At 63.3% G+C, this 22,443-nt stretch overlaps 5 protein-coding genes across 6 annotated transcripts; 2 read left to right on the forward strand and 3 right to left on the reverse strand.

Moving 5' to 3' along the window:
- Positions 1 to 1,073: 1,073 nt before the first annotated feature.
- On the reverse strand, positions 1,074 to 6,112 carry CYSRT1 (cysteine rich tail 1). 2 transcript variants are annotated; one of them, XM_032636381.1, is made up of 3 exons: positions 6,075 to 6,112; positions 4,732 to 4,788; positions 1,074 to 2,503 (listed from the first exon to the last, which is right to left on the reverse strand). In XM_032636381.1, the coding sequence occupies exon 3, from the start codon at positions 2,493 to 2,495 to the stop codon at positions 2,154 to 2,156; it is 342 nt and encodes a 113-aa protein (XP_032492272.1). In that variant the 5' UTR covers positions 2,496 to 2,503; positions 4,732 to 4,788; positions 6,075 to 6,112; the 3' UTR covers positions 1,074 to 2,153. The 2 variants fall into 2 exon arrangements, with proteins under 2 accessions (XP_032492272.1, XP_032492271.1); XM_032636380.1 differs by lacking the exons at positions 4,732 to 4,788; positions 6,075 to 6,112 and adding an exon at positions 2,794 to 2,873 and having other exon boundaries at positions 1,077 to 2,503.
- A 426-nt stretch (positions 6,113 to 6,538) lies between these two features.
- On the forward strand, positions 6,539 to 7,613 carry RNF208 (ring finger protein 208). Its single transcript, XM_032636379.1, has one exon. The coding sequence runs from the start codon at positions 6,642 to 6,644 to the stop codon at positions 7,437 to 7,439; it is 798 nt and encodes a 265-aa protein (XP_032492270.1). The 5' UTR covers positions 6,539 to 6,641; the 3' UTR covers positions 7,440 to 7,613.
- Positions 7,614 to 8,490: 877 nt separating this feature from the next.
- LOC116755533 lies at positions 8,491 to 10,893 on the reverse strand. The gene is made up of 2 exons (XM_032635128.1): positions 10,830 to 10,893; positions 8,491 to 10,326 (listed from the first exon to the last, which is right to left on the reverse strand). Exons 1-2 carry the CDS (start codon positions 10,891 to 10,893, stop codon positions 9,377 to 9,379), a joined length of 1,014 nt encoding a protein of 337 aa, XP_032491019.1. The 3' UTR covers positions 8,491 to 9,376.
- NDOR1 (NADPH dependent diflavin oxidoreductase 1) lies at positions 10,864 to 19,030 on the reverse strand. The gene is given in 15 exon segments (XM_032634917.1): positions 10,864 to 11,147; positions 11,149 to 11,221; positions 11,306 to 11,400; positions 11,468 to 11,586; positions 11,672 to 11,818; positions 11,944 to 12,058; positions 12,227 to 12,334; positions 12,412 to 12,632; positions 12,720 to 12,841; positions 13,058 to 13,267; positions 13,359 to 13,460; positions 13,541 to 13,639; positions 14,682 to 14,779; positions 18,386 to 18,463; positions 18,801 to 19,030. Coding segments are annotated over 15 exon segments (1,857 nt in total). The 5' UTR covers positions 18,963 to 19,030; the 3' UTR covers positions 10,864 to 11,039.
- A 24-nt stretch (positions 19,031 to 19,054) lies between these two features.
- Positions 19,055 to 20,622, forward strand: TMEM203 (transmembrane protein 203). Its single transcript, XM_032634918.1, has one exon. It carries the CDS (start codon positions 19,309 to 19,311, stop codon positions 19,717 to 19,719), a length of 411 nt encoding a protein of 136 aa, XP_032490809.1. The 5' UTR covers positions 19,055 to 19,308; the 3' UTR covers positions 19,720 to 20,622.
- Positions 20,623 to 22,443: the final 1,821 nt, after the last annotated feature.

The raw sequence follows: 22,443 nt of genomic DNA on the forward strand, positions 1-22,443 counted from the left end.
CTCTCTTACCTGCATCCGCTCTGCTGGGTGGCTATGTCCAGCCAGAGGGTGGCTGGGCGTAGGGGGGACCCAGGGCGCCCTGCGGCTCCCTCCTTGGGGCTCGCGTTACTGGCCTACCACGGACCAGTCAGCAGGGAGGCAGGTGGTGGCTGTGGGCAGGCGTGGGCTCCCCTTTCAGCCACAAAGAGCTTGCAACTGGATCCACCGGCACCACCAACTCATCAGGAGATAAGGGCCCCCCCCCACTCTGCCTGCCCCGCCCCCTTCATGCGCAGACCCAGCTCCACTAACCCCTCACCCGGGCCTGGCTTTGCCACTCAACTTTGCCCATCTTCCCACTTCGTCCACCCAGACCTGTGCCCACCCCACCTGCACTCATACTCCACCCCCACCTCATGATGGGAAAGCTTTTTGGCTTTGACCTGGGTGATGCCTGTTCTTCGGCTCTTAGTTCAAGCGTCACCTCCTCCAGGAAGCCTGCCAGGACCCCCACCAGCTCAGAGCTCTGAGGGGTCCTTCTGCTCTGTGGCTCAAGCACAGTCACAGTGTGTGTGTGTGTCCATGTTGATTTGTCCCATTGCCTTTGTCCCTGTCTGGGCTAGGCCTGTCATGTTCCCATCACAAGCCAGCCCCATAAGGCTCCAAGGAGGCCCTCAAGCACAGGAGTGGACATCCCCACTCATACAGAGACCACCCCGAAACTCTCTGAGGTGCAGGGCACCGTGGGCAGCTCCGGATGCTCTCCTCAGAGGCCACCTCCCCCTGGCCTCTGCCTGGTCAAAGCTCTGGGGCCAGCCCAGTGACATAGCAGAATGGGGTGTGTTGGGAAGGGTGGGTTGAGGTCAGGACCCCAGAACCCTCTCCGTCCCGCTAGAGGAAGCCAGGCCCAGAGGGTCCCCTCCTTACTGCTGCCATCCCGGCAGGCCCCCGCCTCCTGGACTGGTCAGACGGGTTTTTGGTGGCTGGCCCAGGTGGGGTCATCTTCCTGTGCGGGCCAGTCATGGGGCAGGGCCGGGAGCCTGAGCCCCGTGGAGTCAGGCCACTGACACGCCTGCCCACGCCCAGGGACCAGTCCTGCCGTGTGGCCAGTCACCAGGGGTCGGGGGGACGGCTGGCACCAGGACACGTCCATCCTGCGGGGCCAGCTTGGCCTCCTCCGGCTCTCTGTGCCTGGTCCTGGAAACATCAGTGTGCCCGGCACCGGCCTCACTGCTCAGTCTTCACACCGGCATCCCGGCCTCAGCCCCGTGCCAAGCGGCTCAGCTCCCCACATGCCCCCGACGCCGGTGCGCTGTGCTGCTCGGACAGGTGGGGGATGGGTCTGGCCCAGCGCCTCCTCTGCCCACCTCCACGAAGCCCAGGCCCCAGAGGCAGGACAGTGGGGAGAAGCACACGGCAGGTGTTCAGGAATTGGATGTTCTGTGGGAAACCAGGAAAACACCCTGGCCGAGGCAGGGCAGTGAGTCACGGGTGGGCAGGCTCGGTGCTGGCCATCTGGGCTCCCACTCCTGGAAACCTGCCCGCGCTGGTGCCGCCCACCGCTGCGCTGCCAGCACAGTCCTCCTCCTGGAGGCTTCTCTCGGGCTCCACTCCTGGTTCCAGGCCCAGCATGCTCCTGCTGTGTGACCCGCAGACTCTCCTGTCTCCCAGGCTCACCCTCGGCCCCAGGGAATGCAGGGCAGCTCAAACCCAGGCCCGACCAGCCTTCCTGTCCAGCCTCTGGGCCCACCTGAGAGTGCAGAGCAGGTTAGGTTGTCATGAGGCTGCCCCACCCCGGAATGTCCCATAGCGGCTGGCGGCCTGTGGTGGCCTCTAGCCTGGGACCCTCCCGAAGCGGGTAGCAGTAAAGAAGAGGGGCCGGGACGAAGCTCGCTCTGCTTTATTGCCTGGCCCTGGGCCTTAAAGAGGTGGTCAAGGGTGTCCCGGGGGCTGGTTATGGCTAGCGCCCAGGGCTCTGTTTCAGGGGCGGGGGCTGAGCTGTCAGCCTTCTCGGTGGGTAGGTGCCGCTGTCCAAGGTGGGGAGCAGCCGACACCCATGACAACAGGCCAGTGGCTGTTCCAACTGTCCAGGCACTGCTGTGGCCACCTGAGCAGAGGCCAGGGCTTGCCGTGTGGGGGCGCCCCGCAGCAGGCCCTGCGGCCCAGGGGCCAGGCTAGGAAATGACACAGCACGAGCGGTGACGGGCAGTGTTGCCGCCACAGCCCATCGACGGCAGGCCAGCGTAGGTCAGTCCTGCCTGGCTCTGCCCACTGCCATAGGGGGTGCAGGGCTGCTGCCAGGCCTGCTGGCCCTGGATGGAGGCAGCCGCCTCGGCACCCTTGGGCCCTGGGGCCTCCTCGGTAGGCTCCAGGGTGCAGGACCCCACGGGCAGAGGCTGAGACTCCAAGGAGGATGGAGCCGCCTCCAGCTGCTGCCCCAGCTCGGGCCGCAGGTGAGCCCTCGGGATGCTGACGTGGGCATACGGGTCCTTGACGAGCATCTCAGAGGGGTCCATGGCTTGGCCTGGCAGGGGTGGGCAGAGGAGACAAAATCAGCTCAGTGGAGGGGAACCCAAGAAAAGCCAGGCTGTGGAAGCGCCTGAGTGTGTGTGTGAGGCCTATGTGTCAGTGCGTGTGCAAGGTAGCGGAGAGTAAGGAGAGTGAGGGCCAGTGTCTCCTAGCTGCCCCCAGGTGTCCCCTGCCCTCCCTGAGAGACAGGGCCCTGTGACGGAGCTGGGAGTGGGGTGGGGGGCTGGGATATGCAGCTAAGCTGGTCCTACAGGGGGTGCGGAAGCCCCTCAGCCCAGGACCCACCTGAAGTGGTGACGGCAGCAAGCTGTCTTGTTCTCTGGGCCAGGTCCCAGTGCCTGTGAGCTGAGCGACTGGCAGCTGCCTTTTCCCTCCTGGGGAGGGGCGGGGCTCAAAGATGGGGTTCCCAGGATCCCAGGAGGCCCCAGCTCCTGGAGCACAGCGGCCACCCACCGTTCCTTTTTTGGATGGGTGTTGACTGCAGCCTGGCCTCCAGGGACATTGCCAGCCTGGGTGATTCAGCCTCAACGCATCTGGGGCGTGTCCTGGCCCTCCAGGGACCTGCAGCTCACCAGAAGGCAGGACAGGAGGCGAGTCTGGGGTCAGGCCTGCAGGTGGTCTGGGGGCCCAGCCATTACTCACACGTCTCAGAGCCTCTGCTTCGAAGCAGAGAGCAGAGGTCCTCACTGTGACCCAAGCCTCTACCCCGCAGGCAGAGACCAAGATGTTTGCGAACACACGGCTTGGAGGTTTGCTGTTTTTTTTAACTGATAAGAAATGCTTCGTTTACACACCTTTGCTGATAAAACTTACTCATCTTACGATTGGCGACATGGGCTTCATACACAAGTGATGTTTCTAGCTCATTTCTTAAACTAGTTTCCCTCTGGTTGGTGGCCTCGTGGGCCACAAGCCCCCGATCCCTCAGCGTCCCCATCCTTGGCCCTTGCATCCCCTCCATCTGTGAGGGGGCACATAGCACCTGCCGTACAGGGTCGCTGTATGTGGAGGGGGGTGGATGTGAGCACTGGGGTCTTGGGTTTGGGGCTGGCACGGTGAGCTCCGCTTGGGGCAACCGGGACAGTAGGGTGCGGCCTGGACACGCACCCCTAGTCCTTGGCGCTCGGGGGGCACCCCCAGGAAGGGCGGGGTCAAATCAGACACGGCACAGAGGCCAGCTGACCAGAGTGGCCTGCACGGGGCCGGTCAGACCGGTCCGGACATGAGTAGTACCGATGCGGCGCCAGCCGTAGGGGCAATTAGGCCCAAAGACCGGGAAGTTCGGAGGCGGACAACAGAGGTCCAGTGCGCAGGCGTCAGAAGCCCCGCCCACAGCTCCTACAGATTCTGCCCCTTGCTGAGAGGAGGCTGGCGCATGCGCAAAACAGGACTGACAGGGTGGGGGTGGAGGTGCTCCCGGTGGGAACTATATTCCCCAGAAGCCTCTGCGCTCAAGGGTTTTCCTAAACACCAGGTTCGGGGTCAGCTGGCCTCATCTGTCCAGGACCCGGCTTGGGCTGCACCATCTCTGAGCCGCCCGGCTCGGGAGGCGTGGGTTTGGGCGGGCTCTGGGCGGGAGCCTTGCATTGGGTGGACTTTACCTCCAGGGGCGGGGCCTCGGGTAAGGGGTGGGGCCTAGTGGCCGGTACCACCTCGGGTGCGCGCCTAGGGAGTTGGTGGGGAGATGAGCAAAGCCCTTGCCTTGCCTAGACTGGACCCCCAGTCCTCCCCTGGCCGGGGCTGCCGCAGGTACTCTGCCTTCGCGCCAGGGCCCCCTTAAGCACCCCGCTGCCCCTCCCACGGGGCACCTGTACACTAGCACACATGCTTTTGCTGGATGGGGGAGGGCACAGAGGCGCAGGCACTAGCCTGAGACGGCAAAGAGCGGCAAAGTCAAGGCCTATGGGCCAGGGGTGCCTCTGCAGCCTGTTTTGCCCGCGTGGGGCCCTTTATCAGGAGCGCCGACCTTTCCGGGCTCTTTTGCCTGCAGGACTTGGGGCTAGGTGTATAGCCAGGTGCAGTCTGGCCTGTACAGAGCAGAGGAGCTGTGGCCAGAAGGGGCTGGGACTGTCCAGGGTTAGGTGCATGGCCCAGTGCTGATCAAGGGAGTGCCAGCATGCCATGTGGTGGCCCTGGCAGGTTAGGGAAAGGCTCTCTGGAGGCCCATGCAGCCCTGGTCCCTTGCCCTGTATTTGTCAGCATGTCCTCTGTCTTCCCTCTCACCTGAGAGCTCCTCACAGGCAGAGGGCGTATCCCGGGGCGGTGGCAAGGAAGCCTGGCCTGAGGAAGAAGCAGGAAGAAATGGAGCCTCTGTGCTGGGTGCGGTCAGGTTAGCACACAACTCTGTGACAACGGGACACGTGCTGACCTGCTGGGATGCCGGAAAGGGCCACCTCACCCTGTGTAGGTGCGTGTCCTCCCTGAGCTGCCCCATGGCAGCCTGTCCAGCTGTTTGACCTTCCACCTACCCCTCACACCACCCATCTGTCCAACTGTCCTGTCCTTGGAGCATTCTCCCAACTACCGTTCCTCCCTCCATTCACTCCTCTGATTGTGGCTTGCCTGCCCCTGATCACCCTCTTCTGTCACATCGCGGTCTTTGAAACAGCCTGCCGCACCTGTGAGCCAGAAAACCCTGGAGGCATTCCCACTGGGGGCCGAGTGGAAGGACAAGCTGAGACCCTGACTCTGGCGGGGACACAAGGCAGTCCCATGGTGGGGTCCTGGGAACCAGCTTTCATGGGATCACCCCTGGGCTGTCTCCTCCCCTTCCTCCCTCTGGCATTGTGAGAGCTCAAAGCAGGCTTCCCCTTCCAGAATTGAGGCGGGGGGGCTTGACTAGGACCCAGGCTCAGCCAGGCGGGGACGGGGGAAGGGGAGGCAGGAGGGGGGACGCCGCGGAGATCCTGACCCCCACGCGGCCCGCGCGGGGAGGAGGAGGGCGACCCCGAGAGCGGGCGCCAGGCCCGCGGCGGATCGAGGGGCGGCAGAGAGACTGGCCCCGCCCCGCGGACCCCGCGCGGGTCCCCAGACGGGGGGGGGGGGGGGGGTGGCGCTGCGGGCGCGGGCGGGCGCCGCGCGCACTGCGGTCCCCGCGCCTCCGCCGCAGAGCGCGCCCACGCTCGGCACGCACCTGCCGCCGCCGCCGCGCCGAGCCGAGCCCCGCGCCCCACGCCCCCGGGAGCCGCCCGCGGCCCGGCCATCCGCCCGAGGGTCGCCGCCAGAGCCGCCGGAGCCACCGGGCCAAGGCGCGGGCGCCGCATCCAGGCCTGCCTTTGAGACAACCTCTGCGGCGGCGGCGCGCGGCCCGGCCGGGGACGCCAGGCTGGGGCAGGTGAGTGCGGGCGGGGGCGGGACAGCGCGGGGTCGCCGCTCGCCGGCCTCCACTCCTAGGCAGAGGTCGGGCCTCGGGAACGGGGACAGGGGAGGGGGCTGGGTTCCGAGTCTGGCGAGGGTAAGGGTCAGAGGTCGGGCACCCTTTTGTGCAGGGTGAGGGTGAGGGTGAGGGTGAGGGTGAGGGTGAGGGTGAGGGTGGGCCCGGGCGCTGCCCTCACGCTGTCTCTCACCTGCAGCTCGGGCCCGGTGAAGGCCTCTCCTCTGCTCCCGCCGCGGCCGCTGCCGCCGCCGCCGCCGCCGCCGCCGCCGCCGAGCTTGCAGCCCGGGTCCTTCCGCAGCCAGGGCTCAGGCTAGCTGCCTTCCCTGGGTGCCCTGTCCTGGAGCCATGGGGCCCACCTAGCCCCTGCCTGCCCGGATGTCCCGGCCCCGGGACGGCTGATCTCGGCTGCAGGGGGACACCCCCCAACGCCCCCTCGCCAGCCTCAGCAGCCAGAGACCCTGGGTGAGCCCCTGGGCCCGACCTCCAGCCCAGGGCAGTCTCCCACACCCCCCTGCCCCTGTTCCTCTCCTCCTCCCCCGCTCCTTCCTCCTCCTCCTCGGACTGGACCTGAGAAGCCACTGTGGCCACTGGGGGGGCCCTTCCCCCCAAGCTCTTGCCAGCCTCCCCCAGGAGTCCACAGGGCGTCCAGGGTCCCCACCAGGCCTGGCGGGACCAGGATGCTGCCCCCTCTCCTCCCCCCCGGCCCCACCCAACTCCCCCACCCACCCGAACACCCAGTCTGACTGGAGACAGCTGGATGCCGGCTGACCCTGGGCCCGAGGCGGGCAGTGGCTGGCCGAGCTTCCTCATGTCCTGCCTGAAGGGCCCCCATGTCATCCTCAAGATGGAGGCCATGAAGATGGTCCACCCTGAGAAGTTCCCCGAGCTGCAGGCGGCCGCCCCCTGCTTCCCACCTGCACCCCGGCCCACCCCCGCTCTGGCACCCAAGAGAGCCTGGCCCTCAGACACAGAGATCATCGTCAACCAGGCCTGTGGGGGGGACATGCCTGCCTTGGAAGGGGCGCCCTGCACCCCGCCACTGCCACGTCGGCCCCGCAAGGGCAGCGCGGAGCTGGGCTTCCCCCGTGTGGCGCCGGCGGACGAGGTCATCGTGAATCAGTACGTGATTCGGCCTGGCCCTGCGGCCTCAGGGGCCTCCACGGCAGCGGCAGCGGCTGCAGGAGAGCCTCTGGAGTGCCCCACCTGCGGGCACACGTACAACGTCACGCAGCGGCGGCCCCGCGTGCTGTCCTGCCTGCACTCTGTGTGTGAGCAGTGCTTGCAGATTCTCTACGAGTCTTGCCCCAAGTACAAGTTCATCTCCTGTCCCACCTGCCGCCGCGAGACTGTGCTCTTCACTGACTACGGCCTGGCTGCGCTGGCCGTCAACACATCCATCTTGAGCCGCCTGCCACCCGAGGCACTGACCGCTCCGTCCGGTGGCCAGTGGGGGGGCGAGCCTGAGGGCAGCTGCTACCAGACCTTCCGGCAGTACTGCGGGGCCGCATGCACCTGCCACGTGCGGAACCCGCTGTCTGCCTGCTCCATCATGTAGCGCCCGCCTGCCCGCCCGCCACCACCCACCGGTCCTCGCTCGCTGCTTCTTCAGGGATCTGGCCCTGCCCTGTTGCCCACTGACCCCTTGCCCACCACAGCTTCTGGCCCCCACCCACGTGGCACTGTCGCTGCAGCCAACCTTGCCATTAAAACTCTGCCAAAGTTTGCACCTCGTTCCCTGGACTGAAGCCTAGGCCTGCGCACAGGCCTGGGCCAGGGTGGGCATGCAGGGCTGCAGCCCTGACAGGGTCCAGGCTGGAGCAGCCAGAGGAAGGCCCAGTGCTGTTTGGGGTCAACCTGGTCTGCTCACTGGGGGCCAGTCTTGTCCAGGCACGCTGCCCAGGAGGGCTGGGCCTGACACTCGTGTGTGTGTGTGTGTGTGGTGTGTGTGTATGTGTGTGTGTGTGTGTGAGAGAGAACGCCCCACACCTCTACGCGGAGCGAGTCTCTGTGTGTGTATGTGTGTGTGTGTGTGAGAGAGAACGCCCCACACCTCTATGTGGAGCCAGCCTCTGTGTGTGTGTGTATGTGTGTGTGTGTGTGAGAGAGAACGCCCCACACCTCTATGCGGAGCCAGCCTGTGTGTGTGTGTGTGTGTGTGTGTGAGAGAGAGAACGCCCCACACCTCTATGCGGAGCCAGCCTGTGTGTGTGTGTGTGAACGCCCCACACCTCTATGCGGAGCCAGCCTCCTGTATGTGCCAGGCGGGACTGTGGGGGCAGGTGTGCCAAAGCAGGCCCAGCTGGGCAAAGGGAGGACGCTTCCTCTGCACTGGCCGCTGGATGTGAGTGCAGCCAATGGGGGGAACAAGTCAGTCCAGCTGGCCCCTGGTGCCTACCTGATTCCTCTGAGGTTATGTGAGAATGGCCTTGGGGCCAGCCTGGGCTGGGGTTGGGACAAAGGCTGGCCGCAGTCACGATCAGGTATGAGGACCGGAGGAGGGTCTCCTGTCTGGCACTAGAACGACCTGGATTTGGAGAAAGAACTTTGTCGCCTGGTTGGTGAAGGCAGGGTAAAGATGACAGCGATGTAGCCACAACAGTGTCTGTAGCAGCTACCGTTTATTACCGAGAGCCATCTCGCGCGCTGGGCACAGGGCTCAGCATGTCACCAACGAGCCCAGGAGGTGGTGCTGTGATGGCGCCTGTCCTTCAGATAAAGGCCCCGGCTCCCCAGAGGGAGGTCACAGAGGAGGCAGGGGCAGAACTGGGGCCCAGCTTGGTGCTGTGCGTCTCCAGGGCCTGGCTGGGCCCACGTCCCTTGAAGCTGAGGGGCGTGTGCTGACCCTCCAGCTGTTCAGGGTCGCCACTTGGATCCTGACTGGCCAGGTGAGCAGGCCCTCTGTGGGCTGGGCCTGTGCGGCAGGAGCCCTCCCCTCGGCTACCCTGACCTTCAGGGAACACACGCTGGGCCTTATCTGGAACGTGGGCAGGTGGGGGGCCTGCAGCCCCGGCCCAGGGCTCCGCCCACTCCAAGGACTTGACTCCCTGCCAGGCCTGTGTTCACTTTCGTGTCCATTGCACCCGTCCCGTCCCGCTCCTGCAGGCAGGCCAGGCGGGAGGGCGGAGACAGCCCAGCAGCAGTGTGGGGCCTGTCCATCGAGGGGCACTTGGGGCCCTTGTCACAGACCTCCTCCAGTGCTGTCCTGGGCATCAGTGGCTCATGTCCTGGCAGGCAGGGCAGTCTGGAGTCTCTGGCTGGGGTCAGATGCCTGAACACAGGCTCCTGGGTGGCCCTGCCCGGGTGCTGGGTCTTGGTTGAAGGCTAGTGCCCCGGTCACCCTTGGATCCTTCAGCCTGGTCATCGGGCCTCAGGGCAAGGTGCTCCCAAGGCCCCATGGCACCAAGGCTCGGGCCAGTCTGGGCCTCCTGTCCGCTGGCGGCCATGGCTGTCCCAGACCCAGGCCGTGCTGGTGGCGGCCGTGACGGGCTCTGCTTAGCGGCGGGAGCTGTCCAGCAGCACGAAGAGCAGCCCCAGCAGCGCGAGTGGAGCGAAGATGAGCAGCAGCCCCAGCAGCTCGAGGGCCAGCAGCCCCAGCAGTGCCAGGCGGCGGGCGCAGGGTCCCCGTTCCCGCAGGGCCCAGAGCCGGGAGCCCAGGCAGGGCGGGCAGGGCAGAAAGGGCAGGCAGCCTCGGCTGCCCACAGGCCCCGGCAGGAAGCGCAGCTGGTAGCGGTGCTCTAGGGAGGCCCAGGGCCCGGGGCCCCGGCGGGGCGGCATGGGGAGGGCGGTGGGCGCAGGGCGCTGGGGCCCATCGGCTTGGAGCAGCTCCTCCTGCAGCCGGCAGATCGCCCACTCGAGCGTGGGTGTTTTCTGGCGACACAGCGGGCAGCACACCCGGCCCAGGTCAGCACTGGGGGCTGCACCCAGCAGCCGGTGCAGGCAGCCCGCACACAGGCCGTGGCCGCAGTTCAGCAGGGTGAGGCGGTGCTCCCCGGGCCCGTAGGCCTCAGTGCAGATGGGGCACTCCTCATCCTCATCCTCGTCCTCGTTCTCTGTGGGCCAGGCCCAGGGGCGGGCCGAGGCTGCGGCCCCCAGCAGGGGCTCACTGTCTGGAGTCCTGGCACCCTGGGGGCTCCCAAGGGCCCCGCTGTCCGACCCATTATCTACCAGCACTTGGCGCAGAGGGTCCAGGTGCTCAGGGCCCAGGGAGGCCAAAGGCAGACTGGTGAGCCCAGAGCTGAGGTCAGCAGGGCCATGAGTGGGGGCCCCAGGGCACAGTTCAGGGGCGGTGCCTCCAGCGCAGGGGTCGGGATGGGTGGGTGGGGACCCCAGGGCGGCGACGGGGCAGGCCGGGGCTGTGAAGGTCAGTGTGGCCCTCCGGGGCTGGGGCACGGCCTGGCACTGACCTTGCAGCGACTGCCTCCTCCTCCTGGCTCCAGGCCCCACTCAGAGTAAACTTCACTCGGGCCCCAACAGCCGTGCCAGCTGCGGGCGGCTCCTGGGCCCAGCGTGCCGTCCCGTCCCCAAGAGGCTCTGCCAGGCCCAGCCGCAGCGATCCCTGTGTCAGCCAGCTGTATTCTAGGCGGCGGCGCTGTGGACAGGCCAGCCTAACTCCTCCAGCAGGAATTCCACTCCCAGGGTGGGGACACCGCGCACACGTCCCTCCCCACCAGCCTGGGCCCCCGCCCCTCCCCTCCTCACCCGAGGCCCCGCCCCCTCCCTCCCAGGGTCCTGGGCTGCTCTGGCCCTGGGCTGGGAGGGGACCGTCGACGCCAGCCTTGCCTGGTGCCTCTCCAGGCCTCCCCCTACTGGGCCCGTCAGGGCCAGGGCAGAGCTTGTACAAGGAGGGCAAACAGCTGCACCCACCGCGTGAGAATCGGGCACCGAGGTGTGGGGCTGAGCAACGGTGCCCCTCGCGCCCAGCAGGGCGAGTGAGCTGTGGGCCCACCCACCACCTGAGAAGCACTATGGCACAAGGAAGAGCGGGTAAGAAGCGGCCGCCCAGAGCCCATCTTTTATTGCTCAGGTGTACGGTGGTGGGCTGCCTGGGGGTCTCCTCCCGCTGCTCGGGGTCTGTGCAGGAAGGAGAGATGACTGTCCTCCCAGCATGGGACTGGACAGGGAGAGAGGTATAACAATGGCCTCCAGAGAGCAGCAGTCAGAGTGGCCGTGGCCAACAGCAGGACGGCTCCTCAGGCCCCACGTCCTCGGTCTGGAAACGCAGGGTCCGCTGGAGCCTGGCGAGGTAGGCGGCCGCTGGCGGGGCCGGAGAGCCCGCCCTCCTCCTGGAAGATGGACGTCAGGGCGTCCGACACATCAGCTGGCATGTACTTGGCGTTGCTGGAAGGAAAGGCAGGCTAGGGCTCAGCACGGTCGAGTCCCCAGGGGACTGGTCCCCCGCCACGACCTGCGTCCGGGCTCACCCCCGCCAGGTAGAAGTGAGCGCCCCTGAGATCCAGCAGTCCCCACACCAGCGGCCCGAGCTCCCGGAGCCGGTGCTGCACGTACACCTTCTGCTCCTGCAGGGCGAGGGGACGGGGTGAGTCTGCGCCCCCCAGCGTCCCTCCCCACCCCCCCCACACCCACCTGCTCCCGGGAGAAGGCCGTGACGAGAGTCAGGCAGCCCCGCGTCTGCAGCTCCTTCCACTCGGCCTCCCAGTAGAAGTCCTGGTCCCGCTGGCGGCAGCCGAAGAACAAGACGTTTCCTGGGGAAGCGCGGGGGCCTTGAGCCAGGACTTGGGCCCTCGAGGTTCAGCCCGGCCGCCACCCCGCCTGAGACTCTGTGCTCACCGGTCTCACCCTGGGCCACTCGCTCCTGGATGGCCGCTCGGAAGGGGGCCACACCAGTGCCTGGCCCCACCATGATCACAGGTGTGTCTGGTGTCTTTGGGAACGTCAGGCCCCCGGACCGCACCCACAGGGGCACCCGAACAGGTCCTATCGCGGGAGGGAGGCGGCGTGAAGAAGCTCGGAGGCCCAGGGCCCTAGCCCGGGACTGGCTGTGGTGCACGCGGGGAAACGGGGCCTGCGCACGGCCCCCCACCCCAGGGAGCCAGGGTCACCTTGCCCAGGGTCCAGAGACGCGAGCCAGTTGGAACAGAGGCCCCGGCGGGGCTCCTTGAGGCGTGTCTGGTACTGCACCACTGCCACGAGAATCTGCAGCCTCGAGGGGTGGGCCTGGGGGAGGGGACAGTGGGTACCCTGCCCTGCTTCAGGCTCCAGCCGCTTCACCCGGCTGGGTCCCAGTGGCCGGTGAGGGTTGGGGAAGGCCCAGAGCCCTCACGCAGGGCCCCGCTGCCCACCCTGGTGGCCCCGGCCCTGGCTGCCCCGAGGCCGGCCCCTCACCAGCAGAGAAGAGGCAATGGAGAAGGCCCGCGGCCGCATCAGGGGGATGAGGTCCAACAGGTAGTCCGGGGGGATGGCGCCAGCCGTGTGTGGGAAGTCGCACAGCACCTGGCGGAGACAGCCTCAGAAGGGCTGCAGCTGGAACGGCCACACACGCCCGCCCGCCCGCCCGCCCCTGCCCACACCTCCAGGACCGTCCTGCGGGGCCGGGTGCAGTACTCGCACAGCTCCTCCTGGCCCTGGGCCGAGCTGAACTCCAGCAGCTTCTCCCGCTCGAGCTCATGGCAGGAGAGGCAGGCCAAGAGCTCAAAGAAGGAGCGGCGGGGGACGCTGGCGATGTCCAGGTACTGGGACACGAGGCGCTGAATGGAGCAGGGCTGGGGCAGCCGCGCGGGGCAGGGGACACCTGCAGTGGGGAACGGGGGGCTGTGGGGGGCTGGGGACGTGGGTGGGGGCGCAGTGCATGGTGGCAGCAGCGGCGGCTGGGGCTCACCTGGCTCCCGGGGCTGCAGCGTGAAGCGCTGGTCAGGGTCCAGGCCCAGTGCCTGACAGAACTGCTGGACGTGGCTGGCCGTGTTCTCGGGCTGTATCAGCACCACGTCGCCGGCCACAAAGCTGTGGGGGACACCCAGGACTCTGGGGGACTTCAGAGGAAGGAAACAAGCGGCCAGGGAGGGCCGGGGGGGCGGTCCTTGGTCCCCCCTCCCTGGCTGCCATCTCTCTTCTCTTCCCCGCTGAGTGCCCGCTGTGGAAGAGGACCTGCTGAACCCCAGACCACGGTCCCCACTGCTGCGGCCGTGCCCCCCACGGGTCCCCAGGACCAGCCCTCACCTGACCCCAGAGCCCGTGATGTCGAACTCAATCAGCCGAACATCCTGGAAGTGTGAGGGGCCGGTGACCCTCTGATTGGTGACCATGGGTGCCAGGAAGGGCTGTAGCTCTGAAGGGGTTCCCTGAGGGTCTGTCCCGGCCACACACAGCTCCTCAGAGCACGTGCTGGGGACCTCCTGGAGGAACTTCAGGGTGAACTTGGAGGGCCAGCTGTGAAGGGGGAAGACACTTGTCGGACCACTGGCCAGCCTGGACGAGCGGCCTGCTGCGCCTGCAGGCGCCGCCCCAAGGCCACACTTACGGGATTCCAGGCGGGCTCAGGCCGAGGTCAAGGGGCAAAGGGTGTGGCCCCAGCACCTTCTCCCACAGGTCGTGCAGCCAGGGGTCGATGGTGGCGTCGGGCCTGCAGAGAGCACGTGCACCCTGGTCTGGGGACCCCGCTCCCGGCTGGGCCTGCAGGAGGGTGCTCCGCCCCCCACTCACCCCAGCTCGTGCTGGTCATCGCCCAGGCACACGGGCAGGAGGGCGCTGCCCCCGAGCTGCAGCAGCCGTCGGTGCAGCTTCTTGGCCACAAAGTTGAACCTAAGGAGAGACGGAGGCTGGCGCTGACCCGGGCCCCAGGCGGGGGCAGGAGGGAAGCACCCAGCTGGCTGCGCAGGGTGGAGGGTCCCAAGTCTTCCTGGGGTCACTTCGCTGCTCCCTGAAGGGCAGCTCCTCGCGGAGCCACTGTCAATGGAAGGGTCTCTCACCCCTCCTGTGGGCGCTCCCACCAGCAGCAATGGATGTCTACGTTACGCACTGAACAGAACCCCTAAGCCCCCGTAGGCAAGGATGACTATGCCACCCATTTTCTGTCCTTTTCACCTGGACGACTGCAGGCCTCGTGCTGCGTCCGGCTCTGGAGGTGTCTGTACCCAGCGACCCCTCCCTCAGCTCCTGTGCTGCACAGTTATGGTTTTAATATCTTGGGAACCTAACGCCATGCATACCCTTGAACACAAAGCCCTCTGTACTTCCCCAAGAAATAACGCAGAGCGATAGCATTCTCTGCTTAGGACATGGCTACGTTGTGAAAACGATGAAAGCAAAAAAGCAGAGGCAGGCAGTCCCGTGGCCACGTCCAGGGAAGTGCTGGCTTCAGGGTGGCTCCCAGGGGCTGGGGTCTTTTGTGCCTGCCGCCTGTTGGCAGCTCACTGTCCTATGTGCTCTTCGCAAGCCCAAATGTCTCACGAAAGGCCTTTTATAAGAGTGGGGGAAGAGCCAGGTAGGCCTTTGTTGCCCTACATCACACGGTGACAGGTGACGCTGGCTCAGACCTCGGACGTCCGGCTCCAAACATCACCTCCTGCCCTGGAAGGTACCTTGGGCGTGACCCCAGCCTGGCGCCCACCTTGCCACCCTGCCCACTTCCTGCATAGATCTGGCCTGCCCTCCGAGCCCTGGGGCCTCTGGCCATGGAGGAAGTGCCCGCCAGAGAGTATCTGTGGGACGAGGACGCATGGCCAGGGCCACATCCCGAAGCGGGAGCCCTGGGGGCTGGGTCACGCAGCCCTCTGCCGGGACACCTTGTGCTTGACCCCAAAGACAGTCTCTGCAGGCCAGCAGCCTGCCCACCCTTACTCACTTGGCGTAAGATGAGTCCCCAAGGCCCAGGACAGCAAAGTCCATCTGACAGAGGGAGGTCGATGGCAGGTTCCTCCGGAAGATGAACCTCCAGAAGCTCTACAGCAGGAGAGACGGAGCCCGAGTCCCTCTCCTTCCGACTGCAGGGCCACCCGCTGGGCAGCCCTTGCAGCAGCACATTCCGTTCCACTCCCTGCCCTGGCCTCCCTGTGGGCCGACAGAGGTGCTTTAAACAAAGCTCCCCTTCACCTTTGGCCACTGGTGACCTGAGCCCTGAGACACTGCCCTCTGGGTACGGTCCAGGTTTCGCCTCACAGCCCACCTCCCTTCTGCTTTGTACCTGGCCAGACAGAGGCCCCCTGGGGTGGAGGGGTCCTGGGCCTGTCGGGGCACAATTCTGCCTACTGGCCCTGGACTGCTCCCTGGAGTTCTCAAGACTTTCCTGCATGGGCCACCGCTGGGGACCACACCTGCTCTGCCTCCTGAGACCCCCTGCTCATTCCTGCTTAGACCTTGTCTCAGGCAGGCTGTGGAGCCCCCCAGGGTGCTTCCTGAGAAAGGGTCCAGAGAAGATGCAATTCCCACGGCTTATGTCCGAAAACGCCTGGCCTCCCCTCACACTGCCTGGCAGACAACAGGGCACACTTTACATGAAATCGTCTTCCCCGAGAGCCTGAAGCTTTGCTCTGAGCTGGTCCAACCGGGTGATCGCTGCCGAGAAGCCAGCGTCGCTCTGTGCCCTGCTCTGTCCCTCGCTAGACACCTGGGCACTCTGCGCCCAACAGCTGAAACCCACACGAGATGTGTGTCAGTGGGAGCCCTGTTCACACCCCATGGGCCCTTCCTGGGCACATGGTGGGCTCGCGGGCTGGAGACTCGTCCTTCAGTCTTGTTGCTTCCCTTGGTAATTCCCTCACCACTCTTCCCGTTTCGAGGCTACTGGAATAATCTCGGAATTCTGATATCATCTTTCTTGTTTCCTATCTCGTTATATTCTCTCAGAGGATTTCTCAATGTTATCTTCTGATCTGGTATCATTTTAAGCAGTGTTTCCTCATCCGTAGCTCTGCCCAGGTTTTGCGTTTCTGTCCCAAGGGTGCCAAGCTCTCCCTTCTCACAGATGGAACCCTGGCTGCTCTGCCCCCGCTCCGCCGGGTTCCGCTTGTGCTTCTCTTGGTCACTGTCCTTCACGGGGGTCTTTCCTTGAGAGCGTGGTCATTCTTTCTGCTCTATGTGTACTTAAGAATCTGATAGAGGGGGATTCTCTCTCTGGTGGCGCAATGGCTAAGAATCCACCTGCCAGGGCTTCCCTGGTGGCGCAGTGGTTGAGAATCTGCCTGCCGATGCAGGGGACACGGGTCAAGCCCTGGTCTGGGAAGATCCCACATGCCGCGGAGCGATGAAGCCCGTGCGCCACAACTACCGAACCTGTGCTCTAGAGCCCGCGTGCCACAACTACTGAAGCCCGTGTGCCTAGAGCCCATGCTCCGCAACAAGAGAAGCCACCGCGACGAGTAGCCCCCGCTCGACACAACTAGAGAAAGCCCGCACGCAGCAACGGAGACCCAATGCGGCCAAAAAATAAACAAATCAATAAATTTATTAAAAAAAAAAAGCGCTGATAGAAAACCCCAAGTTCGCGCCTGTCACCAGTGGGGCAAGGCCCTGGCTGCCTGGGAGGGCACACCTGGCCAGTGTCCTCAGAGGACCGTGACAAGGAGGCTGGGCTCTTCCTGTTTAGTGTGCAGCCGGTCCCGGGGCCCCTGGTCTGAGCCTCTCAAAGGAGCCTCCGGTCCGTGCTATGTTAGGAGGGCTCCATCCGGACCACTTCCGTAGGGTGTCCATCCCGGCACTCTGCCCTCCTTTATCCACCCTCGTCCCAGTGTCACTGTCACCACCTTCATGCTGTGGTATTCCGACGTGAAGTCTGTACCTCTGCCAGCTGACCTGACGGAGGTCTTCATCGCCTCCCCCGCCCCGCCCTGCGTCTCTGGCATCCACCATCCTCCTGCCTTTGGTCTTCCAGACTTGCCTCCTCTCCTGTGCGTGCTCCTGTGTGGGCTCTCCCACAGCATGCCCACTCCAACCCAGTTCTTCAACCTTCTGCCTCCTTTCCCCCACCAACATTTAAACAGGGCTGCGTTTCTCCGTCTCACGAGTATCCTCTTTTTAACCCCTTAGCCCCACTCAGAGCAATAAGCCTTTTTGAATTGTTTCGTGTACAGACGTTCCTCAAGGCTTCTCTCCCCGAGATCACCAGCAGTCCCTTTGCTGATAAACCCCAGCAATGCCTCTCGGGCCTCATCCTACTTCATCTCCCTGCAGCTCTGAGTGCCGGAGACCATCCTCTGGAAACAGTCAGCTCTCTGCCCTTGACCTTGGAGATGGTGTGCTCCCTCTTCTTGCTGCTGGGGCCACTTTCCCACCCCTCGCAGGCTCTTCTCCACCTTCCACGCCCTTCGTGCTTAGGGCAGCTGCCCTGGGGGAGGGAGGCGCTCCCTTTCTCTCGCCTCCACATTCTGGTCACTGTGACATCCACCTCCACCCCGGATCCTCACCGGGGCTCCAGACCAGCTGCGCGTCTCCACCCGGGTGATGTCCAGGCACCTCACCCTCCCTATTCTCTTGCTTCTGTGCCCGGAACCACCATCCATCCTACTACCTGAGCCCAATTTCCTGTCTTGATTCCACCTTCTTTCTCATCTTTGAGATATGATTACACATTCGATCAACTCTACCTTAACATCTCTGGAGTGGGTCCACGTTCCTCTGCCACCATCCTGGCTCAAGCCACCAGGCTCTTGGCTGTGCTTTGCGCGCCCCCCCCCCCCGCCCCCCGCATTGTCCCTGCTCTCCTGCAGCCTGTTCCCCCTGCAGACAAGTGCTAGTTTTGCTAGAATACGAACGTGACCACGTCATCCCATGGGTTCCATGGCCCTTTGTTTCAAGTCCATCTGCCTCCCTGTGACTGCTGGGCTTCTTGGGATCTGACCTGGCTGCCTGCCCCCTTCTCCTCTCCAACCCCGACCATCCTGAACTGCTTTCTGCTCATCCCAGAGGCTGGGCTGTTTTTCTCCTCTGCAGAGGCTGCTCCCTCTTTCCTGGTGCCTGGCTAGCCCCCACTTATCCTTCAGGACTTAGCCTATACGCCTTTCTTCCAGAAAGCTCTCCCTGAACTCCCAGAATGAGCTAGACAGCCCTTATTAATGCTCCCATAACATCTGGCACTTTCCCTGGAAGCATGCACTTCCTGGCATAGTAACTACCCAATCAACTCTTTCACTTTTGCTGTATTTTGAGCTCCGAAAGGGTAGAAACGTGACTACTGGGTTCATAGCCAGATTCCCAGCACTAGATTATGCTTGGAATACAGTGTGTGCTCAAAAGACCGTCAAAGAATCGAAGAATGTTCCCTGAAGGTCAGTTTTGAAATGCACACAAGACCCATAACAGAGTTACATATAGTCCTGGAAAAACATGAAAAGCTAAAGTGGTAGCCTGTGAAGAGTTTATTAAGATGAACCACCAGAGCCCCCAGCTCCAACTAACGCTCTCCCCCCAAATCCATGGCTGACGGGCAGCAGATATAGTAGGGCAAGTATTTATTGTGCTTCTCAAGACTTTCCAGGCAATGAAAATGGGGTGAGGGCCGAAGGCAGGGATCTGAGCTCCTAGGCACAGTAAGCCACTTCAGGTCAGCCTTACCTTCATGTTGTCCGGGGGCTCTCCTTGGCCTGTAGTTGCACAAACAAATATCACCAGGGGCTCATTTATCAGGTTCACCTCAACAAAAAGACACATATGTAAGGCCTCGGGCTGTAATGACCAGGTATCCTCCCAGCAGCCTGGCTCCGTCTCCTTCACTCAGAGAGATGGGGTAAATGTACTTAACACCCGCGAACGGCTGGCCTGCCTTCTCTCTTTCAGGGTCCACCCTCCTACCTCACCCCCTCCTCCATGTGCTAAGCTGGCCGCTGTTCCCAAGCTTTCTCGGCCCCTAAATCTGCCGTAACGGAAGGGCCCGCTCTCAGACAAAACGCGGCGCCCTAGGGTCAAGGGCTCTGGGGGCCGGCACCCCAAGCCTGCTGGGTCTCCCCGCCGAGGCCCAGGGAGCCCTCACCACGGGGTAGGAGTCCAGGGCCTGCACCCGGCAGCCAAGCTCCCTGCGCCGGGCCTCGCGCCTCAGCCTCTCCGACACATCTTCGGCTGTGCCTGTCTGGCTGCCGAAGAGCACCAGAAGCCGCGTGTTCGGCATCGGGGTGCGCCCCGGGGTCCCCTGCATTCAGAAACTGGACCGGCAAGGAGCTCCCGCTGGCCCGGGCGGCCGGGATCGGCTCGGACTTCCGACTTCCGGCGTCGACCGGAAGTGACGCCCTTGGGCCGCGCCCGGCGGGGCATGGCGTCTGAACAAGGCGGTTGTCGGCTGGCGGCCAGTGCTGGGGCCCGGGCGGGGGTGGGGGGATTGGCTGCGTACCGGGGCCGAGGGCCGGGGCAGGCGGGGTCAATTTCTGCCTCTCGCTGGCCGCGGCGGCGACGGCGGCAGGCGCCAGCGAGGCCCGTGGGGAGCGGCGGCGCAGCCTGGCGGGTGGGACCATCGGCCGGGCTCTGGCCCGCGCTCAACCGGCGCGATGCTTTTCTCGCTCCGGGAGCTGGTGCAGTGGCTGGGCTTCGCTACCTTCGAGATCTTCGTGCACCTGTTGGCCCTGCTGGTGTTCTCCGTGCTGCTGGCCCTGCGTGTGGACGGCCTGGCTCCCGGCCTCTCCTGGTGGAACGTGTTCGTGCCCTTCTTCGCCGCTGACGGGCTCAGCACCTACTTCACCACTATCGTCTCCGTGCGCCTCTTCCAGGATGGAGAGAAGCGGCTGGCTGTGCTCCGCCTTTTCTGGGTCCTCACGGTTCTTGGCCTGAAGTTCGTCTTCGAGATGTTGTTGTGCCAGAAGCTGGTGGAGCAGACTCGGGAGCTCTGGTTTGGCCTGATCACGTCTCCGGTCTTCATTCTCCTGCAGCTGCTCATGATCCGTGCCTGCCGGGTCAACTAGCCTCGCAGAAGATAAACTAGAATGCGGGACCCCAGGCTGAGGTCCCACTTCCGCCGCACCGGAGAAGTCTGGGTCTGAAAGCCAGCTTGTGCCCTGCTGGGTGCCCAGCTTTCTATCAGTCATCTCTGAAATGGTTCCCTCAGCAGGGCTAAAAAGAGCAGCCTTGATTCTTAAAATGTATTCTCTCTTATTTCATCCTTTGAATAGCTAATCTTGAATTGAGATCCTGAGAAGGATCCTGAGAAGGCCAGACAGTCCTGAACTCCTCTGACAGTTGGAAACTGCATATAAGTAAAATGTCCTGATGGGCTCTGAGTATTTTCATGGATCCTGGGAAAGTACCCACTGTGCAAAGGCTGCAAAGCTGGACTCGGGATCTCCCCTGGCCAGCAGTGCTGACCTGAGAGCTTACTGCCCCATCCCCCCAGACAAGACTTCCTTAGATGCTTGAGCTCTAAAAAGTGTAAACCAGCTTGTGTCTCCTCCCCAGTTGCACTGGGGAGGATGGCTCTTTCTTCATTCCAGCCCAGGCAGACAGGAGTATGTTGAATAAGCATGATCGGGACCCTATCTGGATATCTGTCGCCTGAGAAAAGAACTTGCTTTCAACGCGCTGCTTGTCTTCCTATCCCAGCAGACTGCAGTGTCACGACTTTTCCACCACCTCATGGCCGGCACTGTTAGTGCACCTGAGACCTTTAGGCCGCCCTAAGGGACCAGAGAGAGGAACAGGTGCTCTGACGCGCATAGCCATTGAGACCTACACGTGGGAAGTTTGCAGATGGTCTCAGGCCACGCCTGTTGGCCTAAGGGCTTTGGTTTGATGCCAGTCAGGTGCCAAATGAGAACATTTGCTGAGATAAAAATAAATAAGAGAATGTTTTGCTGCAATGCACAGTGGTTGCCTGACCTTTTGAGGGTGAAATGAGATGAATGCTGAGACACTCCCTGCTGGTGTGGTGTAGCTGGTTACAGAGCTGAGGTTGTAAGGGGGGGGGGGGGGGGGTGCTGGAACTTGGCTAGAGCGTACTGGGTGGATGGGGGCCAGTTCCCTCGGAGAATCCCTGCTTCCTGCCTAGGGAGCCAGGGTGAAGACAACCCAGGTGGACCAGTGTTGAGGACCTACCAAGCAGTTTGTGTGACATCAGAGTCTTTGTGGGCCTTGCTGATCTGCGGAGCAGGGGTCAGCAGTCTGTGGCTTGGGGTCTGTTTCTGTGCTGCACATCAGCTAAGAATAACTTTTCCATTTTCAAAGGGTTGTGAAAACAAAGAAGAATGTGACAGAAAGCGAATGTGGCCTGCAGTGTACAGGGTCTCTCAGTCTTGGCACAGTTGGCCTTTTGGGTCGGATCACTGCTGTGTGTGCAGAGGGAGAAGCCGTTCTGAGCATTGTAGAGTGTTTAGCGGCATCCCTGGCCTCCACTCACTAGATGCCAATAGCACCCCTCACTGTGACAACCACAAGTGTCTCCAGACATCGCCAGGTCTCCTGGGGGACAAAACTGTCCCTGGTAAAAACCACTGGGCTAGAATATTTACTGTGTGGCCCTTTACAGAACATGCCTTTGGACCCTTGTTCTAGTGAAGCAGCTTCATGACTCCTGTCCTGGGATGGATGCGGCATGGCCTGAACCACTGATATGCTTGAGTTGGAGGCTGGTGTAGTTTGTGCCACAGCTACAAAAATGTCTCCTACCCAGGATTGGCATAACTTGTGTCAAAGCCAGGTACAAGCTGACCGTTGGGAGCGGGTTTCCTTTTCATGTTATTCTTAGTTTGTGTGTTTTGTTGCTCCCCTGTGGTGTTCTGGTAGTTCAGGATTAGGTAATCCTGTCGGCATAGATGTGATGGGCATAAGAAGGCTTAGCTTCCTTCGGAAAGGTGATTTGAGCAGAGTCCTGAAGGAACGCTTGACCTCTGGAAGGCCGTAATCCAGTTTCTTTTCTCCAGCTGAATAAACAGGGCTGTTAAAGTACCGTTAACGTAGTGGTAGCTGCAGACTGCCATGGGATCCCAGAAGCTGCGAAGGGCCCTGGGTTGAAACCTGCCCCTGGTCTCTGCAGAGCCCCAGGCGCTCTTGGAGCCTGGTCCTGACAGGTTAGTGGTGTGGGACTCAGTAGTGTCATTTTTGAACATCTGCTGACTGTAGGGCAGGTGATGGCAAGGCAGGTAACATTTGTCCTTGCCTGTGCCCACCAATTTCCCCTTCTCTCCTTGGCTCCCACAGGCCTGAAAGATTGTGGTGGGCACTGTGCAGCCCTCCACGGAGAGTGAACTTCCTCACGGCAAGTAGGCAGAGAAGCTGTGCCCTCAGGGTTAGCCTTGGGATGGGGCCGGTTCAGCGGCTGAATGGAGTACACGCCCTGGCTTTTGTGGCTCAGCGTTGGAGAGTTGTGGGCCTGCTTGTGTGCGAGGAGAGAGTCCCCTGCCTCTGTGCCTGCTCACAGCTTCCGCACTCCCGTCCGTGTTTGCTGGGCCCTGGATGACAAAGTGCGGGTAGAGAGTTTCCACCACCTGTCTGAGGCACAGAGTGGATTCTGGGGGCCGGCAAAAGCTAGGGATTCCTGAGAAACCGGTTCCTCAGCACTGGTTGGGGCTCCAGCATTGGCATCTCCGTTGAGGCCCGTAGGGGACCGAGGACCGCAGATGGGCAGTCCCTGGACCCGGAGGGTCCTGGACCGGGAGGCAAGAGGCTGGCGTGCAGCCGGCACACCGCCCACGGGA

This window comes from Phocoena sinus, chromosome 6, assembly GCF_008692025.1.
Source record: "Phocoena sinus isolate mPhoSin1 chromosome 6, mPhoSin1.pri, whole genome shotgun sequence".
Taxonomy (NCBI): domain Eukaryota; kingdom Metazoa; phylum Chordata; class Mammalia; order Artiodactyla; family Phocoenidae; genus Phocoena; species Phocoena sinus.

Coding starts and splice junctions, on each gene's coding strand:
- CYSRT1 (XM_032636381.1), bottom strand. CDS start 2,495: ATGGACCCCTCTGAGATGCTCGTCAAGGACCCGTATGCCCACGTCAGC.
- RNF208 (XM_032636379.1), top strand. CDS start 6,642: ATGCCGGCTGACCCTGGGCCCGAGGCGGGCAGTGGCTGGCCGAGCTTC.
- LOC116755533 (XM_032635128.1), bottom strand. CDS start 10,893: ATGGGCTCTGGGCGGCCGCTTCTTACCCGCTCTTCCTTGTGCCATAGT. Junction 10,327..10,829: donor TAGTGCTTCTCAGGTGGTGG/GTGGGCCCACAG, acceptor GTTTACTCTGAG/TGGGGCCTGGAGCCAGGAGG.
- TMEM203 (XM_032634918.1), top strand. CDS start 19,309: ATGCTTTTCTCGCTCCGGGAGCTGGTGCAGTGGCTGGGCTTCGCTACC.